General features: G+C 37.1%; 1 protein-coding gene across 4 annotated transcripts; it reads left to right on the top strand.

The window, feature by feature from the left end:
• Positions 1 to 323: 323 nt before the first annotated feature.
• On the top strand, positions 324 to 22,096 carry gramd4a (GRAM domain containing 4a). 4 transcript variants are annotated; one of them, XM_077709907.1, is made up of 21 exons: positions 324 to 657; positions 1,918 to 1,986; positions 3,016 to 3,220; positions 4,489 to 4,609; positions 10,566 to 10,686; positions 12,661 to 12,722; positions 13,610 to 13,748; positions 13,879 to 13,904; positions 13,987 to 14,078; positions 15,129 to 15,220; positions 15,293 to 15,341; positions 15,817 to 15,888; positions 16,231 to 16,274; positions 16,349 to 16,458; positions 16,633 to 16,787; positions 17,954 to 17,971; positions 18,313 to 18,457; positions 19,078 to 19,171; positions 19,268 to 19,358; positions 19,426 to 19,494; positions 20,506 to 22,096. In XM_077709907.1, exons 3-21 carry the CDS (start codon positions 3,065 to 3,067, stop codon positions 20,629 to 20,631), a joined length of 1,782 nt encoding a protein of 593 aa, XP_077566033.1. In that variant the 5' UTR covers positions 324 to 657; positions 1,918 to 1,986; positions 3,016 to 3,064; the 3' UTR covers positions 20,632 to 22,096. The 4 variants fall into 4 exon arrangements, with proteins under 4 accessions (XP_077566033.1, XP_077566031.1, XP_077566032.1 ...); XM_077709905.1 differs by lacking the exon at positions 1,918 to 1,986; XM_077709906.1 differs by lacking the exons at positions 1,918 to 1,986; positions 17,954 to 17,971 and having other exon boundaries at positions 325 to 657.
• Positions 22,097 to 27,566: the final 5,470 nt, after the last annotated feature.

Genomic DNA, 27,566 nt, shown 5'->3' on the forward strand with positions numbered 1-27,566 from the left:
TGTGATTCAGATATTTTTTTGGCCAACAAAGAAGGCCTTGCAGGCCCTGACTGACGGTCCACCACTGGTATTATGTGAAAGCTTAGAAGGCTGGGTCATATTTCAGGCCGATTAGGGCTTCTGTTGTCATGGCAACCTCTGCCATCACGTTGTCTTGACAACCACGATGCAATACCGCCCTCTAGCGGAGAATTTCCAAAAACGCCTTCAACCTACTTTTATTCCGTTCTGCTTCCACTTAGCGGTCACAACCGGAATAAACCATCTACCATTGGATGTTGTCATCCAGGGCATCCCTCCCATTGAGCGGCACCCATAACGTCACTTCCCCGGGCCCTTCCCTTAGCTGTCAACCAGAGCGAAAGCAACAAGAGGCGACGGTAGCGTCTCCCCCCGTTAAGCCTCGGCCTAAAGCTAACGGTGCTGCCTGGCCCCGGTAGCTCTCCGCTCCCACCACGGTGGAGGGACAGGGACACCAAGATCTATTTAACCGGACTGATAAACGGGAGCGATTTCATGGGGATCTTCTCGTGATGGATTGACCGAGAGGCGCAGTATTTTTTTTTTCTGGAGATCCGGAGCAGCAGCAGGTGTACTGACGAATAATCGAAGGCCAATCTCAGTGTTCATGAAACTTTGCTACGATTTACGTGCAGGGTAAGTCGATATTTATAGGAGTTTAAAAAAAGATCGCTTTGCAGGGTTTAATATATTGCACACGTGATATGGCAAGGTTAAGTAAGATGGCATTAAAATGAAGTGAAATATGTTTTTATGTAAGATAAAAACACCATACTGACTGAAAATTATTAATTATGACAGATGGGCCTTCTGTGGTTCATCAAAATATCATTTAATTATTTTTGTGTTATTAATTAAAATATGGAAATTGAAGAATAGTGATAAGACTTGAGTTCATTATTATAAATTCATGGAAATGATTTAAACTCATTTAAATGTCCAAAAAAATGTATAATTATTAGTAACTCCACCTGCAGTTATTTGAATACTAGTATAAAGTATAATTATTTTTATTACTTATTATTTGTAATAATTTTAGACATTTAATCGAGCATTAATGCAAATGACTAGTTTGGACAAATGTTGCACTATTTGTAATAAATTTAGACATATTTAATCGACTATTAATGCAAAATGAGTAGTTTGGACAAATGTTGCACTAAAACAAGTTCATTTTAATGGTTTTTATTTATTATATTCCAGAATGGGTTAACTATTAAGATCAACAAAATAAAAATGAGTTATCGTGCATAATAAAATGCAAAATAGATTTAATTTTCTAGCATGTCAGCCTAGTGATATTATTGGATGGTTGCTTTAAAAACTAACAGTAAAAAAACATAGAAAAAAACAATATTGTGAAAAGAATCACAATCAGACAAGATGGATAAAAAATTCTCATTGTTTATTTTTTATTTTAGCCCGCTTGCCCTGTCCTATGACTATTTTTACCAGAAATTGACCTGTTGTCCCCAATTTATTGATCATGTCTGTTTATGTAACTCCTGGCCGGGGTGATATAATCACATCTGCAACCTTGGGTCATCATTAGTAATTACATTCACTAAGTGTCATTGCTTTGAGTGCTGATTGACTGAAATAAACCCAGACGCCAATCCTTTTTTTTCCCAAGTCAAGCCCGAATAATTAGTGAAAAACTTTATATGCTTTTTAACTCATACAATGCCATTGACAGTGATAGGCGCCCAATCCATTTAGAGGGGACTAATCACAATGATATTCATGACTGTATTAAAAAATGCAGACTTGTAGGTTAACTCAGATGATAGTGCTACTATTTGTGTAAGTCAAATATATTCCTATGGGATTTTTGAGTTTGATTCTATTTTAGACTGTCTAATATAGGCCAGGTTTACTTCTGTGTCTTTTTTATAGCTCTTAATCCATGAGCGACTGTGATTGGCTAGTGTGCTGTCTGTGACCTTTGCGGCTCATCTACTACAGGTCATTGATGTATATCTATCTATCTAGCTGGATCAATCTAGCTGGATCTATTTAGCTTGATCTATCTAGCTGGATTCATCTTGCTAGATCTACCTAGATAGATCTAGAAAAATACACGGATTTAAGTAGCTCTAGATAGCTATAGATATAGATCTGGATACTCTAGTTAGATCTAGATAACTCCAGATAGATCTAGGTATATATAGATAGATCATTATGGCTCTAGGTAGATCTAGATAGATCCAGAAAGCTCGAGATAGCTCTAGATAGCTCTAGATAGCTCTAGATAGATCTAAATGTATCTAGATAGATGTAGATGGATCTAGATGGGTCTAAATGGATCTAGATGGGTCTAAATGGATCTAGATGGATTTAGATGGATCTAGATGGATCTAGATGGATCTAGATGGATCTAGATGGATCTAGATGGATCTAGATGGATCTGGATGGATATATATAGATTTAGATATCTCTAGATAGCTCTAGATAGCTCTAGATATCTATGTAAAAATAAAGATGAACTGAATGAACTGAGCAGGTTGCCATAATTGTGTCGCGTAGTGAAATACTCGACTGTTGCTTCTGTTGCATCTCAGGCCACCTATTTTATTGGCATGCCTCTACATTCATATTTCTTTTTTCTATTCACAGCAGCAGTATTATGTAAGGACATAAATGTTTGATGAGATCCCAAGCATTTGCTTTTAAAGTGACAGTAGAATAAATGAAGAATCCAGTTGGACTCTCCTATTTTTTCTCCCAACTTCTTTTGGAGCATTTTAGTGAGAGTTTTGGACTGCCTTCTTGTTTTCAACGGGTTGGTAGCACTCTGAAGTGAGCTTGTCAACAGTCGATATGGCGTTATAGCACAACACGGCCATTATGTCTGCACCCACGGAACCACTCTAGCTGTAGAAATGAGGCCAACTGATGCGCTGTGGTCAAATACGTGTCAGACGGTTAAAAGGATACGCTCGTCACGGGTTACATCCTGTGTTGGCTGACTTTCACTCTTCTGTCACCCTACAGGGTTGCCGTCCGCCATGTTAAGCTAAAGCCTAGGTGTGCGGTGTTGACCATGCTCAAGCGCCTGGACAAGATCCGCTTCCGAGGCCCGAGGACGCGGGACGACTTCCCGGAGCTGGGCGACTCGCCGCCGGCATCCGACAACGAATGTAGCGACGACGTGCCGGCCAAGCCACGCCCAGCTAACGACGAATCTCCACGAGACCCTGTAGGTGACACCTAATAATGAGATTGCGACACTTAAGTCGTTTAATCTTGACTGTGGGAAGGAAGTTGGTGTTTTGATGCTCTTGTCAATTCTTCTGCTTGGTTTTGGACCTCTAACCTCATCATAGTTATCACTTTTGCAAAAGCAGATGATGTTTTTGATTCATATTTATATGGAGGCTTAGTGACGTTGACTTGTATAGAGTTAGGGGATGTTTGACAATAATCACTTTCTTCGTTCTTGAGTTATCTTCGACACAAACAGCATGACAGTTCATAGCTAAATATGTAGTACAGTGGTACCTCGAGATATGAGCTTAATTTGTTCCGGGACTGAGCTCGTATGTCGATTTTCTCGTAACTCAAACGAACGTTTCCCTTCTTTTTGCAAGGCAACGTGCTCGTAACATAACAAACTAATTTAAATGTACTTGTATTATGATGCAGACACACTCAAAATATAATAACTTTACACTAAACTTAATTCTAAGTTTGTTTTAAATTTTGACATTCTTTTCCTATAAAGGCCTATAAAACTGATAATAGTTTGATGACCATTAATAACAGTTTTTCAATTCATAATATTTTCATAAAATAATCACTATAATTGTATCATAACTTCAGTGATAGTACTCATAAAGATGTAATCTACAAACTACTCACATGCTCATTTTAAAGTATGAAGATGCCAAACATACAAATAAAGTACTTAATTAATAATACCTTATATACATTTATCTAAAAAAATGCATAAGTTAAGTCCTTTCTATCAAAGCGCCCTAAAAAAGACGACACCCTTACATCCCCCTTAAACGCAATGAGGGTGAGCCGATGCTCAACCTGACCTGACGTAACCCCGCCACCCCCCGCCAAGACAGAATCGGCCAACCAATTGATGCGAGAGCGGGTGTGCTACGAATTCCAATAGGTATTAATACCCCTGCGAGGCACTATACCTCATTAGGTGATGCATGTTCCTCAGTATACATCACACTCTGGCATATTTCATCAGGTTTGACTCATTTTGCCTCCTCCGAGTCCTTCCCCCAAATGAAGCGTATTTGTTTCACGTCTCTTGAAACGCATTGGCGCTGGCTGTTGGCGGGGAAAAGCCTCTGCAGTGTGTGCACGCGCATACGTGCCTGTCTGGTTTTTAAAGGAACCGTGTTGAGCAGCGGATAACCTGCGGTTGTCCTTTTGGGGCGAGCTTTCCTGCTTAAGCAACTGTCTTTTCATCATGTGACTCATACTGTTTGTTTCTATGTATAGGCTGGTTCGGGGTCTCCCATCATGGCAGCGGCAATTCAAGACTTTCAGAGATCGGAATCGGACCGACTGAATGAAGTTAAAGGACACTTGGAAATTGCCTTACTGGAGAAACACTTTCTACGTGAGTATATTGTGTGTGTTTTGCATATAATGAACATGAACTGTGTTAAAGTGAGTTGAGGATTGACTTATTCCATTTGTTTTGTTGCCATTTTTTGTTGGGATATTTTACAAAAAAATATAGTGGTACCTTGACATACGAGTGGCCTAATATACGAGAAATTTGAGATGCGAGTAAGATTTCGGGTAAATATTTATCTTGAGATACGAGAGACATTTTGATATATGATCATAGTTCTTTTTTTCTGTTTATGTTTCATATGTACTGTTAACGGATGCACTTTTTTATGTGTATCGTATCTTGTGCTGACCCGGCCTATCTGTCAAATTTTTAAAGTCAATATGGCCCCCGAGCCAAAAAGTTTACCCACCCCTGGTTTAGCATGTAAAAACTTTAAAATACTAACTAAAACTAACAAATAGCCAGACTTCCATTGCTAGTTTCATGCTGTATTCTGAACCAGGGCCCCTTTTCAGTCCTTCTTTGTCCTTTTATCACTTCATAGCGATTAGGAGGAGAACGAGGGAAGGATAAGGAAGCGCGTGAGAGAGAACACCTCCGGCTATGTCCTCTCGTTGCTAATGCGCCCTGCCATTGGTTAAAAAAAAAAAAAGACAGATTTATTGTCAGCCTCTCAAAATGGGTACTCGATGACAGATAATTCAGCAACTCCATACGGGGTGGTCTTGCTTCCTCAATAGATTTTCCTTTGCTTCTTCTAGTGGACTTTTGCATTTATGCTGGCTCCAAGACATGATAAACAAATAGGGCAATTAGTCTTTAAGATCTTGGTATTCATCTGACTTTGCTTTCAAAGGTCTTTTGGCTCGCCTTCCTAAAATAATGCCAGGACCTACGCTGGCCTGGGAAAACAAACATCCCACTTAGAAGTATTGTGTTCAGGCCCACACCGGACGTAAAAGTTTCCATTCAAAATAGTGCATGCAGACACCATGACCCGTGTGGCCTTCCTTTGGCATTGATGGTCACTGTTGCTATTTTCAGGGAACTTAATTGGTTAATATGTAACCACCTAGACATGAAATCACATAAAAGATGCTGCTTCATCTGTTTTGTTTAGTTTTTTTTCCATTCCGGTCATTTGTCATTAAGAAATAGTTTTTTTATGTTTATCTGGCAATAATATCTTTATTCAACCACTCTGTAACTTGGTTAGGTGTCAGTTCATAGTTTAGTGGTCATTGGGTAGCGTTTATTTCCTGTTTGGTTCCTCTTGACTGCCTCTGTTGGATTGTTTCCCCAATCAAGTTGTCCTACTAACCACCTACTCTTTCCTCTTTCTATTTTTGGTCAAGGTGTTTTCCTGTTAAGGAGGTTTTTGTTTCTGTTGTGGCATTGACAAATGACATTAGGCTTAGGGGTTAAATATAAGGAAACAAGAGCATTTCAAAGTCTTTTCCATTGTGTGACAATAAAAGACATGCCTAGCTTGCGATAAATAGAGCAGCAAATAGAAAGCCAATCGATGCTCGTCATGATTACGGGAACTGTGTTTATTTTTTCCAGAGTTTTTAAGAAGGACAGGTTTTGGTGCATTAGCCACATCGATAGTACGATAGCGTGACCTCGTACTGGATTCGACCAAGATGCTTAAAATGTAAACAAAGGTGGACATTGTGCCGACTTGTATTTTTTTTACAGTTTAACAGAATGACCATTGTCGTTTTTACTGAATTGGTTGTGAAGTGGTACATCTGGGTCCTTTTCATGCAGGCTTATTTTCTGGTTTTTGGTGTGTTAAAAGAGTGGCTAATTTAAGTCAGTGAAGTATGAGTGATAGTTTATGAGATTGAAGATGGCAGGTTTTCAACAGCCAGTCACCTGGTGGCCTTAGGGAATGGATTAAAATTAAAGCAAAACGTAGAAAAAACTTTCAGGTCCTATAACACTGCCTGCAAATACTTGAGTTTGTGCATCCTTTGCATTTAAAAGCGCATACACAGATTTACAAGCACTTTAAGATGATACTAGGGATGATACGCTTGTGTAAGGTACAAAAATCAAGGTGAATTGTTTGTTAGCTTGTCCATTTTCTTCTGATTTACACATTTCTTGCTTGCCATGGCTTGGCTCAGTGCCGCTATGGAGGTCACAATGGATCTATATAGTGGTACCTTGACATAACAGTGGGTAGACATATGAAAAATTTGAGATACAGGTACAATTTTGGGCAAATATTTATCTTGAGATACAAGATGGCTGCACGGTATCGTACTAACCACCTACTCTCCAAGAACAGAGGCAACCCGGGAGAAGAAATGTATAAAAATGTCAAACAAAATTAGAATTAAGTTTAGTGTAAGGTTACATTAAACTTATTTTTGAGTGTGTGCATCGTAATACAAGTTCATTTAAATTTGTTTGTTATGTTACGAGCTCATTGCCTTGCAATAAAAGCCCCCTCCTCTACCCTCTGCAAAATCTATATTTTTTTAGTTCTATTAAACACATTTTAGTATACTATTAAACCACTAGTGATTTGTTATTTTGTTAATAGATGTCAAATTAGAACAAATAAAACTTTTTTTCTGTTCCAATACCCTGTTTTTTGGTGTTTTTTCACAGGGTTGGAACAAATTAATTAGTTTTTAGTTTATTTCAATGGGAAACGTTCATTTGAATTACTAAAAAATCAATATACGAGCTCAGTCCCAGAACAAATTAAGCTCATATCATGAGGTACCACTCTAAACCTACAGTATATGTATTGTGTGTATGCATTGGCGAGTGAGGTTGTTGTTGTTTTCCAAGAGATGATTGAAAGTGATATTGTGCAGGGTCGCGTAAGGAAGGTCATTGTGTGCTCTATACTAGGCGATCAATGCGGTGTCCTAGCTGCTGTTCCACTTCACGCTGAGATGAAAATAGCCCCTCCCTACCAACTACATTAACTTCTGCTTTGGAAAATCATCGTGTAACTTAAAGTCAGTTGCGTTAGAGATCAATCACATGGTTATTGTTATTTACAATGCCACTTTTTGGATTATTCTGGTGATGCATAATTTTGATCATTTTTGTACTTCGACCCGTCACATGATAAAGTCAATGAGTCTCGACAACTAGTTTCTAGTGAGTCACATGTTTATTGCACAATTTCAATAGTTTTGGATCTGTGTGTTTGTCTTGATGATTGATTTTTCAATATTATTTGATAAAATACAATCAAATAAGGTTGAATTTAGGCTACTTTGAGTCAAAAGGCCAAAGCTCATCAAGTCACAAGATAAAATAAACATGGGTTACGCTTCCTTCTTTTTTTGTCTGTTGCAACTACGAGCAAATCACAGTGTTGTTTCATTTTTGGCATCACAAGAACAGAGTTATACTTCTCTCTGTCTCTTACGCCATGACCCTTAATGACCTCCACCTTCACATCATGAAAAGCGCCATTGTCCCAACTGCTGATTGGGAAAGTTCTCACAGTACTTTTCTCTTTGAGGCCTTGGCAAAACTTGCTACATAGTTGCTTTGCTGACTTGTACAAAATAGGATACATAACCCTAACCCAAAAACGTGAAAGAAGCTAAGCTCCAGTCTGAAATCAGAACAATATACCGTATTTTCACGACTATAAGGCGCACCGCATCATAAGCCGCACCCTCAATGAATGACATTTTTTTCCATATATAAGGTGCACTGTATTATAAGGCACACTGTCTATTTTGGAGAAAATGTAAGACTTTTAAGTGCGCCTTATAGTCGTGAAGATACGGTAAATGCTATTAACTTCCAGGTATGAAGCACTCACTACTTTACAGTCACCTCTAGAGCCAGCCATTGTTGATGTTTTGGATTTTTTTTGTATAAAATCTTGCATTGGGGGAGGAGCTATATGAGGGAATATTTTGTAAACTAAGATGGCATCTGCATATTTAACAGTATTGTTTCAGTTCAGGCGTTTGTGTTTTTTTTAATATCCGACAGTGGTGGTTTTTGGTTTTCTGTTTTTTCCATATATAAGGCGCACTGTATTATAAGGCGCACTGTCTAGTTTGGAGAAAATTTAAGACTTTTAACTGCGCCTTATAGTCGTGAAAATACGGTACTATGTAATGTACTTCTGAGCGATTATAGATTCCAACCCTTCTTATGGTGGAGGCCCCACCTCTGGGTACCTTCAGTGCCGCCCTCCTGTAGTTGCCCAAATCTACTCAAGCTAATACTAGTTGCAAATCACCTGGACTACACGCAAACGGAGTAGTTTTCGCCCTGGAGGAAAACCATGTAGACGTTGAAGGTGTTTCAAGGATTTGGAAAGTTTTCAGTGAAACAGGAAAGAAGTGGCAGCCGTGGCTTGCTTTCAAGACAGGCCCAAAGCGGCCTCCCTACCAGCTAACTCTTGTTCCAGTGTTCCGACAAGTGGTCGGCTCCAGAGGCGGATGGGGGTTTGCAAAGTGGACGACTTCAGCTTTGACAGCTTCGAGCTGTTGTACGCTGGAGCGGTCGAAAGGCTGAAAGGCCACAAGGGTAGCAGTGGTCTCAGTGAGTTTGTCAGCGATTTTTTCGTTTAATGGAGTCCTGAAATGGTGTCCTGAGATGAAAACTTGCACATATACATGTCTGTGATCCAAATTTACGAAGGGAATAGAGTTTAATGCGAAGAGCCTGGGAAGAACAGGATTGCCTATAGTAGGGGGAGGGAATCTATGGCCCGGGAGCCACATATGGCTCTTTTGATGGGTGTATATGGCTCTCCATTAATCTCTGAGGTTAACTATGGAAACTGATGGTGTGAAAGTGCAGGAATAGGAGCGTTACGTTGGTATTATAGCATTGACATTATAATAATTTGTTTTTGTTTACACTTTTTTTGCAAGGATTTTGTCATTGATACTCATTGATTAGCCATAATGTAAAAAAATGTTGAATTTAGAGACTTTTTGGACTTTAAAAGTGGTGAAGCGACTAAAAAAGGCACACAATTTCAAGTATGTTGACTTTTAAATTCGGACGAAACATGGCTTTCAAGGGTTAACATTAAAAAAAATATGAATTGTTTATGGCTTTTTCCATTAAAAAGGGTCCTAACCCTTTGGCCTATAGTCTTCTATTTGAAACATGTCAAAGTTCTTGGTCCAAAGTCTCAGGTGGGAACTTTGTCTGGTAAAAAAATGAAGGTTATTGATCTGGAATTGCCAAGGTTTTTAAATCAGATTTGAATTTCAGTCTCTGGCGATATCACCACCAATCCAATCCGTGGGTGCATCATTTCAATGCGCTCATTTTCTAATAGGTTTACCTGACGATTGCTGCTCTCCTGGCACCGATAAGCTAATCTCCTTAGACCGTAGAAGCCTTTTTTCCTGACCTTTCTGACCTATACAGACATATTTACTATATCATCTCCCCAAATGCTGAAACCAATCATTTACAGAATTCAAAACACAATGTGTGAAACTTTCTCTAAAGGAAATGTCAGCTTGATAAAAAGTATCCGCTACCATGATCACTAATGGTGTCAAATGAGTTAAAGTTCAATTAAAAAAAGAAAGGACTTTTTATTTTACTTATATATTAAAAAGAGACACATACTCTGCCCCCCTCTGTGGGTATTTGGACTTTTGTTCTCACTTTATTGCCTTCCGTCCTTAAATATTCATGCATCCCTTTAGTCGTTGGACAAAGGAGTGAAAAGAAATGTAGCCCATGTTGTTGTAGAAAGTCCTGATACCTGAAACCACTCGTTCCTAGAGACTGACGGGGTGGATTATTGGGTCACAGCTGCAGGTGAAAGACCGAATGTTTGGTGATTAAACAAAGCCAAGACTTTGGGTTACTTGCACAACAGTTGCCCATTTAAGGAGATCTTGGTTGTGTTGTTATTGTATTCTATTACACAGTACGTAGGGTTTCCACAATATCGTCTATGTATAATTTTTAATCCTGGATTGCTTTGCTTTACCATCAACAATTATTTTATTGATTTGTTTTCCAGAGGAGGAACTGAGGAAGCTTCGCGAGGAGACGAATGTGGACTCCTTACGACAGGAGTTGGAGAGGGAGCGGAGTAAACGCCTGGATCTGGAGCAGAAGATGGGTGACGTGCTTAAAACCAGGTAAAAGACAGCAGACAAAAAAAATGAGTCAATAAGCATTGACTTCATTGTCTCTACTTGATACTTATAAACAATGTAGACATTGAGATAACATTGAATGTGATCCCAAACCGGTTGTAAAACCGGTTTTGTTTGGAGTGAACATTCGTGGCAGCTGTTGAAAGACACTGATGTGAAGCTAAGACAAGTAGCGGAAGATAATAACAATTCCGTTTTTGCTCTTAAAGAGACAATTATTTGAATACGGTCATTTTCAGAGAGGCTTTATGGGTGAGAAATACTGACAGTGATATAGTTGTACACTGAGTTAGTTCACCAGAATTGATTATGTTTCAGCGTGACCGGACGTTTGGTTGCCGGTTTTTTGGTCCCTTTTGGTCGCCGGTCTTTAGGTCGCCAGTCAAATGGTGATTGTTTAATATCTGAGTACTGTTGAAAACAGTAGATATTTAAATATTAAACTCCCATAATATAATTTTGAGAGCTGGTTTCAACAGTACTTAGATATTAAACAGTACTTAGATATTAAACAGTACTTAGATATTAAACACTACTTAGATATTCAACAGTACTTAGATATTCAACAGTACTTAAATATTAAACTTTCTCTCTTAGATATTAAACTCTCTCTCATGAATATAATTTTGAGAGCTGGTTTCAACAGTAAACTCTCTGTCACCATTTGACCGGCGACCAAATGTCAGAGCAAAATATTAACCATGTTTGCATGCTATTATTTAACCGACGTTGTGGTAGTTTCTATTCTCTAAAGCTCTTGGAGCACAACTGGGAGCGGTTAAGTCAAGTTTGATAGAAGGTTGAAACACATTGAATATTAATGACACTGAATAATAAACATCATGAGGCTGCAAAATGAAAGGCATCTTTTTTGACTTGCTAATGCAAATCACTCTATTAAAAGGTACTCTTGTGCTTTGGTTGCCATTCTAATGGCTTCTGGTACTTTACTAGCATTACTAATGTTGCTTCATAAATCACATGTTCTACTCAAAATAATTTCTGCGAGTCTTCCTAATATTGAAACGGTAAACTGTCGAGGGTTCTACATTTTGTGCAACATTGTCAAGGTACTTTGTTGGTGTTCTTGTTGCTCTGTAACCGTGACAGCTTGCCATCTGGAAAATTCCACCAAGGGATTACTGGCACAAAAATGTGAACTCTAGTACTTCAAAATGCCAAAGACAGTTCAGTGGATTGTCTCGTTCCCTAGTTTGAGAAATAGTAAACATCCATTGGAGGTTCTCGCCAACCACCGAGCAAGGCGTCAGCGGGCTACGGGATAAAAATAGACTATTCTGGTTACGCTGGGAAGTGTTAATGTGTGAAGAGAATTGTCTTAGTTAAAATTAGTCACTAATGCCTGTCAGTCGACTGGGGTGTCCTAGATACAGTCTGAAAATTTCCGGAAGGCTTTAAGCGCTTATCTACGCTCATCTTTTGATGGTATTGTCACTCAGGTCAAGATTTGATACCATATTGCTTGGTAAAATAGTTACATTTTACAAGATTTTTTTTTTTTTTTAGTTAGTGTTTCATGTACAGTGGTACCTCGAGATATGAGGTTTATTCGTTCCGGGACTGAACTCTTATGTCGATTTTCTTGTAACTTAAACAAAAGTTTCCCATTGAAATGAACTAAAAACTAATTAATTGGTTCCAACCCTCTGGAAAAACACCAAAATCGGGATATTGGATTAGAAAATATGTTTTATTTATTCTAATTTGCCATTTATTAACAAAGTATCAAATAACTAGTTGTTTAATATTACTAAAATGTGTTTAATAGGCCTAAAATTAGACAGATTTCGCGGAGGGTAGTTGGTTTGCGGTTAACATGGTTACAAATGTATGTAAAACAAACAAAAAAAAACATTTCACATGATTTAAAATACATTTTTCATCCTGACACAGTTATGGGAAATTGATGTCATGTGACTTCTGTTTTTCCACCAGGCTAGAGGATTCTCCACCGGAACCTCCTAGAAAACAACAGTCACCTTCTAATAATGGAACAGGTAAGACTCCCAAAGGGGGTAGAGTGTGAGGGTCGGCAGGGAAAGCCCACTTAAAACAAACAGGAACTCCGAAAGTGTGTATGTAGAAGATACTATGCGGGAAATGGAGTGTTAGGGAAGTACAGGTTATTCTTAGATGTGTTTGTGTTGAGTGTCTTTAATGTGATAGGGTACATTAGTGCACAATGATCTGTTGCTATTTTAGGAAAAAAGGGGGTATGTTGGTCTTGTTTTGGCCTATGTGGCTATAATTACCATGGATTGACCTGCTAGTAATGCTGCTTTCAATGTGGCCCATCGCCAAAAGCTGTTTTGTGTCCTATATGTCCCCAATGAAATGAATTATGTGGACCTCAAACAAATTTATGGTTCGCGTTTTGGGGAATTAAGAGTAGATTGCGACTTTTCTCTTCATGTATGGCTTCATTCTTGCACTTTAATATTTCTTGCTCTTCCTGTAGATTAGGGGTGGGCAAACTTTTGGGCCCGGGGGGGCCAGATTGACTTTAAAAATTTGACAGATGGACTGGGTCAGCACAAGATACGATACATATAAAAAAGTGCATCCGTTAACAGTACATATGAAATATAAAGAGAAAAAAATGACTAAAGTATTAACATATTCATCACTCATCATTAAAGTAAAAAGTATAAAGTACAAAGTCAAGTAAAAAGGAATGTATTAAGAAATATTAAAATGAAATTAAGAAAAAAGGGCTGTAAAAACACGAAAAACAAATAAAAGTGGACAGAGCTACTGCCACTGGCTTCCGCATGACGGCACCATCTTGGAAATAAAAACATTATTTGGAAAATGTCGGCGGGCCGGATTAAATGTAGACCCTTCTTTTGTGAATATCATTGAAATGAAATGTTCCCCTTTTTAGCGGACAAGCAGCAGAAGGAAGTATGGAGCTCGCGGCTTCAAAAGTGGTTGTACGAACGCTTGGGCGTCTACATCGAAGACTTCCGCTTCCAACCCGAGGAGAGCACCGTGGAGGCTGAGGAACCTCTAAGTGCTAAAAGGTGGGGAAGCGGAGTATGAGAACATGACAAGTATTGATTTTGCAGTTTTGGTCAAGCAGATTTATGGTCACTCTGAGAATGGAGTGGATTGTTTGAGAGTTATAACTTACTGTATTTGTCTTCTCACTAGGTTGACGGAAAACATGAGGAGACTCAGTAAGTACTCGCAAGTCGGTAAATGACATTTGACTGGATTTTTAACTCATTTAACCGCTTGGATATGTCTTTCCCGTTGCAGAGCGAGGAGCTCGGCCTGTCACCAACTTCTTAAGGAACCTCTCCGCCTTATCCAATTGGCACTCTGTCTACACCTCGGCCATTGCCTTCATTGTGAGTGTCAACTGATGGCGTCTTTTCTTTATGACCATGGTTTACATTAATCAAGGAATTACTGTATTTTCACGACTATAAGGTGCACTTAAAAGTCTTACGTTTTCTCCAAAATAGACAGTGCGCCTTATAATACAGTGCGCCTTATATATGGAAAAAACTGAAAAGCAAAAACGAAAAAGCACCACTGTCGGATATTAAAAAAACAAAAACGCCTGAACTGAAACAATACTAGTTTACAAAATCTTCCATCATATAGCTCCGCCCCCCCCACTGCAAGATTTTATACAAAAACATCCAAAACATCAACAATGGCTGGCTCTAGAGGTGACTGTAAAGTAGTGAGTGCTTCATACCTGGAATTCAATAGTAATTACCGTATTTACACGACTATAAGGCGCACTTAAAAGTCTTACGTTTTCTCCAAAATAGACAGTGCGGCTTATAATCCAGTGCGCCTTATATATGAAAAAAAAACAGAAAACCAAAAACGAAAAACCACCACTGTCGGATATTAAAAAAAACAAAAACGCCTGAACTAAAGCAATACTGTTAAATATGCAGATGGAATATTTGTTTACAAAATCTTCCATCATATAGCTCCTCCCCCACTGCAAGATTTTATACAAAAAAAATCCAAAACATCAACAATGGCTGGCTGTAGAGGTGACTGTAAAGTAGTGAGTGCCTCATACCTGGAAGTCAATAGCAATTACCGTATTTTCACAACTATAAGGCGCACTTAAAAGTCTTAAATTTTCTCCAAAATAGACAGTGCGCCTTATAATACAGTGCACCTTATATATGGACAAAATGTCATTCATTGAGGGTGCGCCTTATAATGCGGTGCGCCTTATAGTCGTGAAAATACAGTAGTCTGGCATTGTCTTGTAAAGGACAGCAAAATGAAATTTCAAAGTGGCTCAGCCAATGACTGAAGACGACTAATCAGATCTTGTTCATAGCAGGTTCCACTTTGGTGCCATTTCTTCCATTATATGACAGTCAAATCCTATTAGCAGGATGTTACATTAAATTATTGTGTTGCAGATTTACATGAATGCTGCTTGGCATGGTTGGGCTTTCCCCATGTTCCTCTTCCTGGCCATCTTGCGCTTGTCTTTAAATTACCTCATCGCAAGGTAATGTGATTGCGCTGAAGAAACATGTCCAAGTTTAATAGAGAAATTCATATATGGGTTTTGGTTTTGTAGAGGTTGGAGGATCCAGTGGAGCATTGTACCTGAAGTCTCGGAACCTATGGTGAGCTAAGTGTTGTTTATGTAGTATTTTCCATTAGTGTGTACGTTCTAGATACAGTGGTACCTCGACATATGAGTGGCTAAACTTACGAGAAATTTGAGGTATGAGTCAAATTTCAGCAAAATCTGTCTAATTTTAGTACTATTAAACACATTTTAGTAATATTATACCACTAGTTTTGTGTTACTTTCTTAATAGATGGCGAATTAGAACAAATAAAACTTTTTTTCCGATCCAATATCCTTTTCTGGTTTTTTTTTTAAGAGGTTTGGAACAAATTAAATTGTTTTTAATTCATTTCAATGGGAAACGTTCATTTGAGTTACGAGAAAACTGACATATGAGCTCAGTCCCCGGAACTAATTAAGCTCATATTTCGAGGTACCACTGTACATAGTATAAACTGTTTTCTCCCATTTTCTGTTAATTATTAATGGATGTTCATGATATTATGTTTGTTGTCTGTGCCCTACAGGAACCTCCAAAAGAAGACCTGACTGTCTCAGAGAAGTTCCAATTGGTCCTTGATGTTGCACAAAAAGCACAGGTGGTCCTATTTCTATGAAATATCTAATTTTTGATATTTGTTTTGCTTTCTACGACAGTCTCTTTTGCTATTCCACTTAAAAATATAGTTCATTAAAATGACAAAATGTGGCTACAGTAATTTAGAGTTAAATAATATTCCATGTCGCCACTAGATAGAAGTAGATCTTCCAAAAAAACACCATTTGAGCACTTTACAGACAAACCATAACAATGCCACTCCTAATGATAAATTTAAGAATCTAAATTACATTCAAAGTTGTTGTTTTTTTCTAATCAGATTCCTTTGTTTACTCAATGAATTATTGTAGAATAAACTACAATACTTGTGATTTATTTATAGAACCTCTTCGGGAAGATGGCCGATGTTTTGGAGAAGATTAAGAAGTAAGATTAGCCATTTGCCCTTTCTTCCTGTCGAATTATGGTCTCATCTGCTATTATTTTCCTTTTTCTTCCAGTCTCTTTATGTGGGTACAGCCCGAAAGCACCCGAAAACTATACATCTGCTTATGGGTGGCTTTCATCACCTCCTGCGTGCTGCCGTACAAACTCATGGGCTTTATGATCGGTAAGACGTGTGCCACAAACAACAAACGCGTCTTTATGCCTTGTGTTCCCTTCCCCACACCCTCCGAATGAATGCAAATTCTTTCAGGACACAAACGAAGGCATTCACACACTAATCGGTGCGCGCAGGCCTAAAAAAGTACAGTGAGATTATCATATTTTTCCACAATTTCAGGCCTGTACGCCGGCATTAAGTTCTTCATTATAGACTTCCTGTTCAAGAGTTGCCCCAAGCTACGTGACAAGTACGACACGCCGTATATTGTTTGGAACAGCCTCCCAACAGACCCCCAACTCAAGGAGAGGACCAATGCAACTGTGTCTCGCCGGGTAAGTGAGGCCTACTCGTTTCTTTCTTTCTTTCTTTCTCTGTATTCATTCTGGGCCCCGAAAGGGCTAAACTGCAAGGTGCTGGGACATTTGGTCGCCGGTCTTTTGGTCGCCGGTCTTTTGGTCGCCGGTCTTTTGGTCGCCGGTCTTTTGGTCGCCGGTCTTTTGGTTGCAGGTCTTTTGGTCGCCGGTCTTTTGGTCGCCGGTCTTTTGGTCGCCAGAGTTTACTGTTGAAGCCAGCTCTCAAAATTATATTCATGAGAGAGAGTTTAATATCTAAGAGAAAGAGAGTTTAATATCTAAGAGAGAGAGAGAGATTTTAATATCTAAGAGAGTTTAATATCTAAGAGAGAGGGAGTTTAATATCTAAGAGAGTTTAATATCTAAGTACTGTTTAATATCTAAGTACTGTTTCATATCGAAGTACTGTTTCATAACTAAGTACTGTTTCATATCTCAGTACTGTTTAATATCTCAGTACTGTTTAATATCTCAGTACTGTTTAATATCCAAGTACTGTTTAATATCCAAGTACTGTTTAATATCCAAGTACTGTTTAATATCCAAGTACTGTTTAATATCCAAGTACTGTTTAATATCCAAGTACTGTTTAATATCCAAGTACTGTTTAATATCTAAGTACTGTTTAATATTAAGCACTGTTTAATATTAAGCACTGTTTAATATCTAAGTGCTGTTAATATCTAAGTGCTGTTAATATCTAAGTGCTGTTAATATCTAAGTACTGTTTAATATCTATGTAATGTTTATTATCTATGTACTGTTTAATATCTCAGTACTATTTAATATCTCAGTACTGTTTAATATCTCAGTACTGTTTAATATCTCAGTACTGTTTAATATCTAAGTATTGTGTAATGTCTAAGTACTGTGTAATGTCTAAGTACTGTTTAATATCTAAGTATTAGAACAAATCACAATGTTATTCCAATCCAATATCTCTTTTTGGGTGTTTTCTTCAGAGGGTTGCAACAAATTAATTAGTTTTTAGTTAATTTCCATGGGAAACATTCGTTTGAGTTACGAGAAAATCGACATACCAGCTCAGTCTCGGAAGGCTTTAAGCTCGTATCTCAAGGTACCACTGTATTCGTGGGTGGTGTGGCATCAGTCACAGGATTTCTTCTGTCCTTTCTCTCTTTTAGCTTTCAGCCACAGAGAAGGTATGGCCTTGTATGTACGTTAGCGTGTCACCTGTTGAAAATGGCTTACTGGCTTCACCGGATTTTAAATCCATAATGAAGTGAAGCCTTTTGTGATAGGAAACCAATGGAGTTGAGCTTTTTATCTGTAGTTCCTTGCTTTCCTTAAATAACCATTCATGTGATGTCAGTTCCTAGTAAAAAAAATGTGGTTTGTTTGAGGGCTAATTAGAGTAGAACATTTTTATTAGCATAGTGGTTCCCCTCCCTTGCCCTCGTTTACATTTTTAATTTTTCTTATGCATTATTTCCTTCCATTTTGGGGTCCATGTCCCATCTTTGATTTTTTTTTTGTTCTTCAGGTCCAGCCAGTTGCTTCCAGAGGCAGCTTGGCAACGGTGCCTTGCGGCGTCAACCGGGACGAAGATGCGGGTCGATCCCACAGCACCAAGAAGGGCGCTTTCCACGAGATCTTCAACCTCCCGGAGTCTGAGCGCCCTCTGGCAGGTGATAACCTCACATTGCAGCTTATACAAGCTATACTGGAAGACCTTGAGTTAGCGACGTAACTCGAATTTTCGTGATGGATTTAACTGGTTATATCAAGATATTCTGCCAAAATACATTTAAGAAAATATCCTATATTTTACATTAGTGTCGATAGGAGGGAAATGGTCCATTTGTACGTTTTTTTTAAAAGAAATATAGTTATTTTTATTCAAAATTACATGGTTACAGAAATTTGCTTCATAACGACAATTGACAGTTTTGAAACAAATCCAGTTTTAGTCAATATTGGCTCCACAATCTTTACAAAAATAATCAACTTTATTTAAAAAATAAAGCTGCTTTGCAGGGCAGAAATGGGATCAATCTTCCCTCCATTTTTTTATTATAAAACATGCTGTAAAACACAAAAAACATAAGATTGGACAGCGCTACTGCCATTGGCTGCCACGTAAACGGCGCCATCATGGGGAAAGGAGTAAAAAACAATAAGAAAAAGTTTGGATTTTATTTACTGCGCGTCATATGATTGCTGCTGCGCAGAGAAGACAAGAGTAGTGCGCAATTGTGCTCATTTTAGAGGGAACAGTGAATGGGATTAACAAAATGTGTGTTGCCAGTGTGTGAGAACGGCTGGAGGTGTTGCTTGATAAACCGAGACCGAAAAATGCCCACAGACTACATCAGGAATGGGATGCTGTACGTCACTGAGAAGTAAGTGGAACACCTCTCGCAGGAATTTGTCTTTTTTCCTATCAAAAGATGTTGAAAAAGGCAAATGAATGTCGCTACTCTTTCTTTGTCTTCTAGTTATTTGTGTTTCGAGAGCTCTAGTTCCAGATCAGGCTCCTCCAAGAAGAATAAAGTCATTAAACTGGTGGATATTACTGATATACAAAAGGTAAGTACTGCTTAACAAAATCTTGTTATAGAATTTGAATTAATATATATGTTTTTTATGTCTATAGTACAAGGTGCTTTCTGTCCTCCCGGGAAGTGGAATGGGCATCTCAATAGCAACTCCTTCCACCCAGAAGGTACATTTTTTTAAGCATTTTTGGACTAATTTTCACTATTATGGACCTCTAATTAAAAGTTATGGGAAATATTGATGGATTGGGTGTCTATTATTGTCAATGGTAGGCAAAGAGTTGAGATATGTGGGTTTTTTATAGTTATAAAACTAAAATAAAGATTAAATTCCAGAGCAAAATACACATTAGTATCACTTTTTTGAATGTTTGTTTATTTATTGTTTGTAAATCCATTATATTATTCATGTGAAATGTAAATGATTGAATATCTACCCAAAATGGATTCTGTATCTAGTTATTTTTATTTTAAATGAATGGAATTAGTTTCATTGCCCATTACAATTTGTGCAAGCCACACTAGTACAGCAAGAAATTGGGGGTCAAATGGGGACCACAGTTTATAAGACCGCCATCTTTTACAGTGGTATCTCGACATATGGGCTTAATTCGTTCCGAGACTGAGCTCGTATGTCTTTTTTCTCGTAACTCAAACAAATGTTTCCCATTGGAATGAACTAAAAACGAATTAATTTGTTCCAACCCTCTGAAAAAACACCCAAAACAGGATATTGGATTGGAAAAAATGTTTTATTTGTTCCAATTCATCATCTATTAACAAAGTAACATATAATTAATAGTACTAAAATTAGACAGATTTCCAGGAGTGGTGCGAGAGAGAGACAAAGAGGCGGGGTGGGTTGATCAGAGATAGTAGTAGATAGATAGTAGTATAATAAGTTTTTTTTCTTCAATTATGGCACAATAGGATAACCACTTGCCCACGAGAAGTAGTATATACTCCTCTCATATTAGCGAACAAGCTCCGCCATTCACACTGACTAACTGGTTTTAAAAAAAGCACTGAAAAACTGCAATACTTTGCCCATATCGACATACGAGCTCAGTCCCGGAACGAATTAACCTCGTATCTCGAAATACCACTGAATTGCTTTCCCTTAATTCAAACCAATGCATTCAAATCATCAAAAATCGGGATGCTCTTGTCTTGTTTAGCCGCTGGTCTTCGGCGCAATGATCCACAGAGACGAGGCCTTCGAGGCCATCTTTACGCAGTACAACAAAGTGCTCACCAGCAAGCCACCAGCTACAGAAACCAGAGTTGGTGCTGTTGAAACTTAGCAACATCTTCTAGGATGCTTCTTTTAATTTTCTTTTTATTTTGTTTTTTTAATTCACTAAGCTAAGAGGCCGGTCCTCTGAGGTCAAATGACTTCTCCCTCTATATGTTGCATGTATGACAAATACTTTTTCTTTTTTAAAACCTCATAACTGGAGTATTTTTATCTGATCATGTTTAATAACTGTGAAAATGACACAAAGCCTTTGCGTAATTTACGGTCAGTTACTTTGCTTCAGTGTTAATTGTGCAAAATGTGAAATAGGAAGCGTCATTTTATCCATTTTTTTTGTCCCGATATGCCTTTTTTAATACCTTTTTTTGGGTCGATAACCGATTTGAGCACAACAAAACATCTTGTATTTCGGCACAACTTGGTACTAAATAGGCTTCTATTCCCTGCACTTTACTACTAAAGGGTCGTTCAACTGGACTCAAAATCACTTTTTGGTCAAGTGATTTAAACAAAAAGACATAATAGAAAGACAAGTAAAGCTGGTCTTTACTCTTATGACATGTTTAAATGTACTGCTCACTAGGTTTTTGTTCTCTTTTTTAGTATTTTTAGGTCATTTCTCGCCAACAGATTCTCTCAAAACACATAAAAAGGCCTTGACATTTGAATATTTTTTTCAGCCAAGTCATGGTTAAACCCTAAGGTCCAAAGTAAAAGGACATTTAAAAAATGTCAGGGTTCCACAGGTCATTTTGAGATCGAAGTAAACCGGGTATGACGTTGCCGTAAGTGTAATTGACCGGTTAAACAGTTTTGTCCTATTTTTTTGGTTGTTTTTTGTTTTTTTTGGTTGTTTTTTTTTTGTGTTGTTAGCACGATGTGATTGTGATGTCGTCTTAAAAGCTTTCTTACCAGAAGCCTTTTTTTTTGTAGTTTGTTTCAAATGAGAAGCACAGAATGTATCTTTTTATTTTATTTTTATTTTTTTTTGCCAAATCTTTTAATCTGCCATATTCTGCCTCAACATGTTTTTACACATGTTTGTGAATTAACTTTTTTTTTTTTAGCAGTTTGAATTCCTTTTTATTTTAGGAGTTTTGATGACTGCTTTTTGGATTATTTGACATTATTTTTAATCTTGAAACTAAGCATAATTACCTTTTTTTTCCTTTTTTTTTGGTCCAATTCAACATTTTTACATTGGGTTTTCATTATTATTATTATTTTTTAAATGTCTTTTAATGGAAAATGCTCACGCCAACATTGAGTTATTTTTAGGAAGAAAAAAATTTCAAAAGGAGTGCATTCATATCCTTCCAAAAAATATATTTTGGCAACTCTCAGTTCTGTTTTAAGGGGCTGAAATGTTCATTTCTAAAAATACAGTCAATGTACTGTGTAAGGCAATCATTAGGATATGATCATCTCCTTGTTTTTGACTGATATTGTGATTTGAAGTTGGATACAAATGTACAGTGAAGTCCATTAAAAGCCTGTGGGTTTAAAAAAAACATGTTTTTGTTGAAAATATATCGAATAGGACAAATTAAAAAAAACTGACACTGTAATAAAGAATAAAACAAAGCAATGTTTTGTATAGAAATGTTTAATACTGGATGAAATAAATTAAATTTTTGATTTCATCTCTAAAAAATATCATTTTTAAAAGAGAATCCACAGAATGTTTTAAACATACTGAATAATACAGTTAAAAATAGCTACTTTTATATGAATATGTCAATTTAATATATTTATATTGCTGTTTATATAATTGTCAATTAGTAAATATATTTATCTTGCTTTTTAAAACCAGGCAATCAAAGCATACTAACCAATTTTATTCATTTTCACTGCAGTACCAAATATGTCCACTGGAGGTCAAAGAAGTACTATATATCATGTTAGTTTCCAACATTTTTAACATTCAACTCTTTTTATATATCACAAAACCGCTTGCATTTGAAAGATGTCTCACTGCATATTATTTTAAAAGGATAAATCCATTTTTCTTTTCTTTAAAGTCAAAATAGCCTCAAATTCATAACAATTTGACTCTAATAAATGATATAATTTTTCCCTGAATTTCCTATAATAATTCAACTAAACCCAAACCCCTGACAAGCTACTCTCATTGCTAATTTTAGAAAGACTAACATTAGCCCGTGAAGATTAACCACCAGGGAAGCTAATGTACCACCAATTTTTTTTATCATGATGACAGGCCGATGATAGAAATACGTAATATAGATTAGACCAAGACAAAAAAAAAAGAAGCCACTTGAGCTGCTTAATGTCCCCCGCGTCTTGTGTGATGTATCGAACACAATAAGTTATGTTAATGAGTTCATTAATTAAGCTAATTTGCATTCATTAGAGAATCATTCCAAGTCGGTGTGCTTGTCCTCGTATAATGGACAGTACTAATGAAAGCTCTACATTTTTACTTATGTTGAAATGAGTCGTATATTCTTGTCTAAATTTATCTGGGTACTTTTTTCATACTATATTTTTATTGGAGGAATTATTATTATTAGGAATGTTTATCACTTGTAGACGTTCTATCCATTCAATGTAGGAATCTGGCAATAAAAATATGGTAATATGGAATAAAAATAGTAAACTACAGTGGTACCTCGACATTTGAGCAATTTGAGATAAGAGACAAATTTTGATATATGAGCAGACAGTGGACATCTCTCCCCTCCGCGAAATCTGTCTAATTTTAGTACTATTAAACACATTTTAGTAATATTAAACTTTGTTACTTTGTTAATAGATTCCAAATTAGAAGAAATAAAACATTTTTTCCAATCAAATATCCTGTTTTGGGGTGTTTTTTCCGACGTTTGGAACAAAGGAATTTGTTTTTAGTTCATTTCAATGAGAAAAGTTCATTTGAGTTGCAAGAAAATCGACATACAAGCTCAATCCCGGAACAAATTACACTCATATCTCAAGGTACCACTGTATTTTAATTGTTATCTATCCTTGCTTCAAAATCATTACATGCTAACTAGCAAATACATGAAAATACTTCAACCATGCTAAAGTACAACCTCACTTGAGGCGGAATTGAACTTTATTATTATAAAAATAAAATAAAACAACAACAATACAAGCATCCCGCTAATTAACTGTCTTATATGCAAGTATAGAAAGTTGTCATGTGGTCTTAGGCCCTACCCACGCAAGTTCTATTCTCCAGTGTGTGTGTATATGTGTGTGTTTTTGGCAATATATCGATGGTTGTACTTTGTATAAGTACAGGCATGCCTGGAAGCTAGTTGGCCCTTGACGAATCCTACATAAAACCCACCAACTCAAATCCGTTTGGATGCTAATGATGTTACTTTTAATGATGTTTATCTGGCGTCTGCCATGATGGGATGTCGGCCTCTTTGCACTGAGCCAAATATGTCATCATCTGTGTTTTGATGGGTTAGAGCCAATTGAGGTTTGTACTCAATTCAAAGGAGTTGCTCACATTGGGAAAACAATCTAGTCATCCTGATGTAAAATTGATCACTGTTTTGAGCTAAACTTGAGTACTGGTTTTTTTTTAATCCCTAGAACAAATACTTATTAGAGGGAAGATATGTAAATTAAAATTATCACCCTGTTTTATCAAGTCATTAGTAGTTCCAAATTGGACTTTTTTTTACAAACATAGCCACTAGGTGGCAATGTTGAAACATGCGGGGATGAAAAGATGAGGTGGTCCTGATGCTGAGTTGGTGTTCAATAATATACTCGTCAATTATCAAGGCTTAATAAGTCATTTGTTCCATTGACGGCAATAGATGATCAATCCATTTGAGTATTTGTATTTGCACCAGAGTTGATAAAAATGATTATTTAGAGGAACTAATCACAGATTTGTTTAGAAAATAGTCACATCTTCAGCAAGTATTTAAATGGATTTTCTTTACTTTATCATTGTCTTGCATCGTAAAAGCGGATGGAGGTAAATACTTGAAATGAATTAAAAAGATAATCATCTGCTTTCATAGACAAACAAACAAATTAAAATGAACTTGAATTACGATGCAGACATGCACAAAAATAAGTTTAATCTAACCTTATACTAAACTTAATTCAAATTTTGTTTTACATTTTTGTACCTTTCTTCTCCTGGTTTGGCTCTTTTTTCCCCGCCTCCAACCTGACTTTCACTATCGATGGGCTGTTTGCTTTTGTATTCCCTTCAAAATATTCCGAAAATGATCCACAAAGTCCTCAAAAAATTTCAATTCGCGCTGAGTGACGGAATAAAAACACTGAAAAAAATGCAATGCTCCGCCCAGTACTCGTACATATCTGTTATACACGAAATAGATGCGGCAAAAAAAGACAATGCACTAAAATCATAAACAGCCTCTCATGTCTTGTCCACCTGGCTTTCTCGTATCTCAAAATTTGTCTCATATCTAGAGATAATTATTTGCTCGGAATTTTACTCATATCTCGAATTACTGCTCGTATGTCAAGGTATTAATGTAATAATGGAAATTAAATAAAAAAAACATCTTGACCCTCACTACCAAACCAAAAAAAATGGCTACCTTTGACATCTACTCACTATAAAGTGGACCGCATATGGACGACTGGACGTCTCCAGTTGTCAACGTCGGTGAAAAAGTTGGAGGTGTTCGCGTTAATGTGTTCGGAGCTTCTTGTTGCCATGGCAGCATGTGGAGTACGTAGAAAGAGAGAGGTGTTGTTGGAAGAGTGAGTGGTGAAGATGAAGATGAAAGGTGGTATAAGGCCCTAATCAGATTGTCTCCTTCGCTCGCACTTTGGATCCATCTTCTCCCGTCCGCTGGCCCGCGTCCCGCTCGCCCGAACCCGCCGCCACATAAATCACAATCGGCCCACGAGTCACCTCTTATTGCGGCGCCGCAACACACATACACACACGTGGACAGGGACGAGATTGGGGGGTTTGTGGGGTTGGTGGGGGGGCATCAAGCTCAGGGCCGAGCTCGGATTCGGGCGTAGGAAGGCCCAGGCGGTCCTGGCCTCGCTCTACCTCATTTCACCCGCTGACTGGCGTCGGAGTAGGGGTGGGGGGTATCCGACGTTTGTTTTCTGAGACTTTTTCCGAGCGCGCTCAAATGAAGACGGATGGGAGGTTAACCCCGTAATGATTTTGATTTACAGACACCTCGCAGGCACTTTTCTCGCTGTGGCCGAGGGAGGCTTGTTGTTTCTCTCCAAGTTTTTGCTAGGTCTTTCTTATTTCAACTTATTTAAATATCTGCAGGCTATTTCAGTTATACAGAGACATTTTAGTGGTAAAAACTTCCAAAATATAAAAACAGCTCATACATAATTAGACATAGTTACCTTGTACAGTTGACCTCTTTGAGGCCGGAAAGAGGATTTTTCAGCGTTAACACTTTTTTGCATGCACATTTTGTGTTTATTTACTTCCTATTTCCAAATACTATATTGTTCAATTGTTTTCCTTGTTTATATGTGTGTTTTCCACAATGTATGGGATATATATTTACATGTGTGTATATGTGTACATATATGTATATGTATGTATATATATATATATACATATGTATGTGTGTATATGTGTACATATGTGTATGTATGTATGTATATATGTATATATATATATATATATATATATATATATATATATATATATATATATATATATATATATATATATATATATATATATATATATATATATATATATATATATATATATATATATATATATATATATATATATGTATGTATGTATGTATGTATATATATATATATATATATATATATATATATATATATATATATATATATATATATATATATATATATATATATATATATATATATATATATATATATATATATATATATATATATATATATATGTATGTATATATATATGTATATATGTGTATATATGTTTATATATATGTATGTGTATATATGTGTATGCATATGTATATATATGTATATGTATGTATATGTATGTATATGTATGTATATGTATATATATGTATATACGTATATATATGTATATGTATGTATATATATGTATGTATATATGTATATGTATGTATATATATGTATGTATATATGTATATGTATGTAAATTTAAAACAAAATTAGAATTAAGTTTAGTGTAAGGTTAGTTCAACTTATTTTTAAGTGTCTGCATCGTAATCCAAGTTCATTTGATAGCTCTAAAACCTTTACTGCAGTTACAGCTACTACACTGAAAAGGAAATGCTGGTTGAGTGTTGTTATACATTGAGGAAAGATCCACGGGCATGGCTCAGTCTTGGCAGCCCCTTAGCCAAATATGCCATGTTGCCATGTCCAACATTGGCAGTGGAACATCTGGTTCACCTTTCGCAGACTCGCCTGCATGTTCGCTGGACTCGTATCTGTCCTCTGTGAGTATATGCCAGCCCAACCAACTGGCAGAGCATACGGACACATGCTGGAGTTTTCCATGGCCGACACATCCCCGAGTACAGGAAATAAAGCAGTGCCGTCACAACTTTCTATCCCTAACAAACGAGAACACGACGGCATTGACCTTTCTAGTTTCAGGATCCGCGCCTGTCCGCTAATGACGCTACATAAATTGAGTGTTCTCCTAGACTAAAGCACAAAAAGGAAAGTTCAGAGAGTGTGCGCGTTTACACGACAACGGCGAATCTCCCTTGACATTTCGCCAGCACATCTGTGACGCTTCCTCTAATGATGCTTCGGCACTCCCTCGTGTGGCAAAATCTAACAATTAGTTCCAGTCGCATCATAATGTTGGTTTCATAGTCGGCTGATCATGAGACAACACCACGGCAACCAGCAGACGGTCTTTGTATTTAATACTTAGATTTTGAATATATACTAGGAGATTTATGATAGATTTCGGGATCCCATCTTTTTCCATCCGTCATATTCAAAGTTAAAACATCTCCATAGTGCTGATGATTTTGCATGATACAACCA

This window comes from Stigmatopora nigra, chromosome 23 (assembly GCF_051989575.1).
Source record: "Stigmatopora nigra isolate UIUO_SnigA chromosome 23, RoL_Snig_1.1, whole genome shotgun sequence".
NCBI classification, from domain to species: domain Eukaryota; kingdom Metazoa; phylum Chordata; class Actinopteri; order Syngnathiformes; family Syngnathidae; genus Stigmatopora; species Stigmatopora nigra.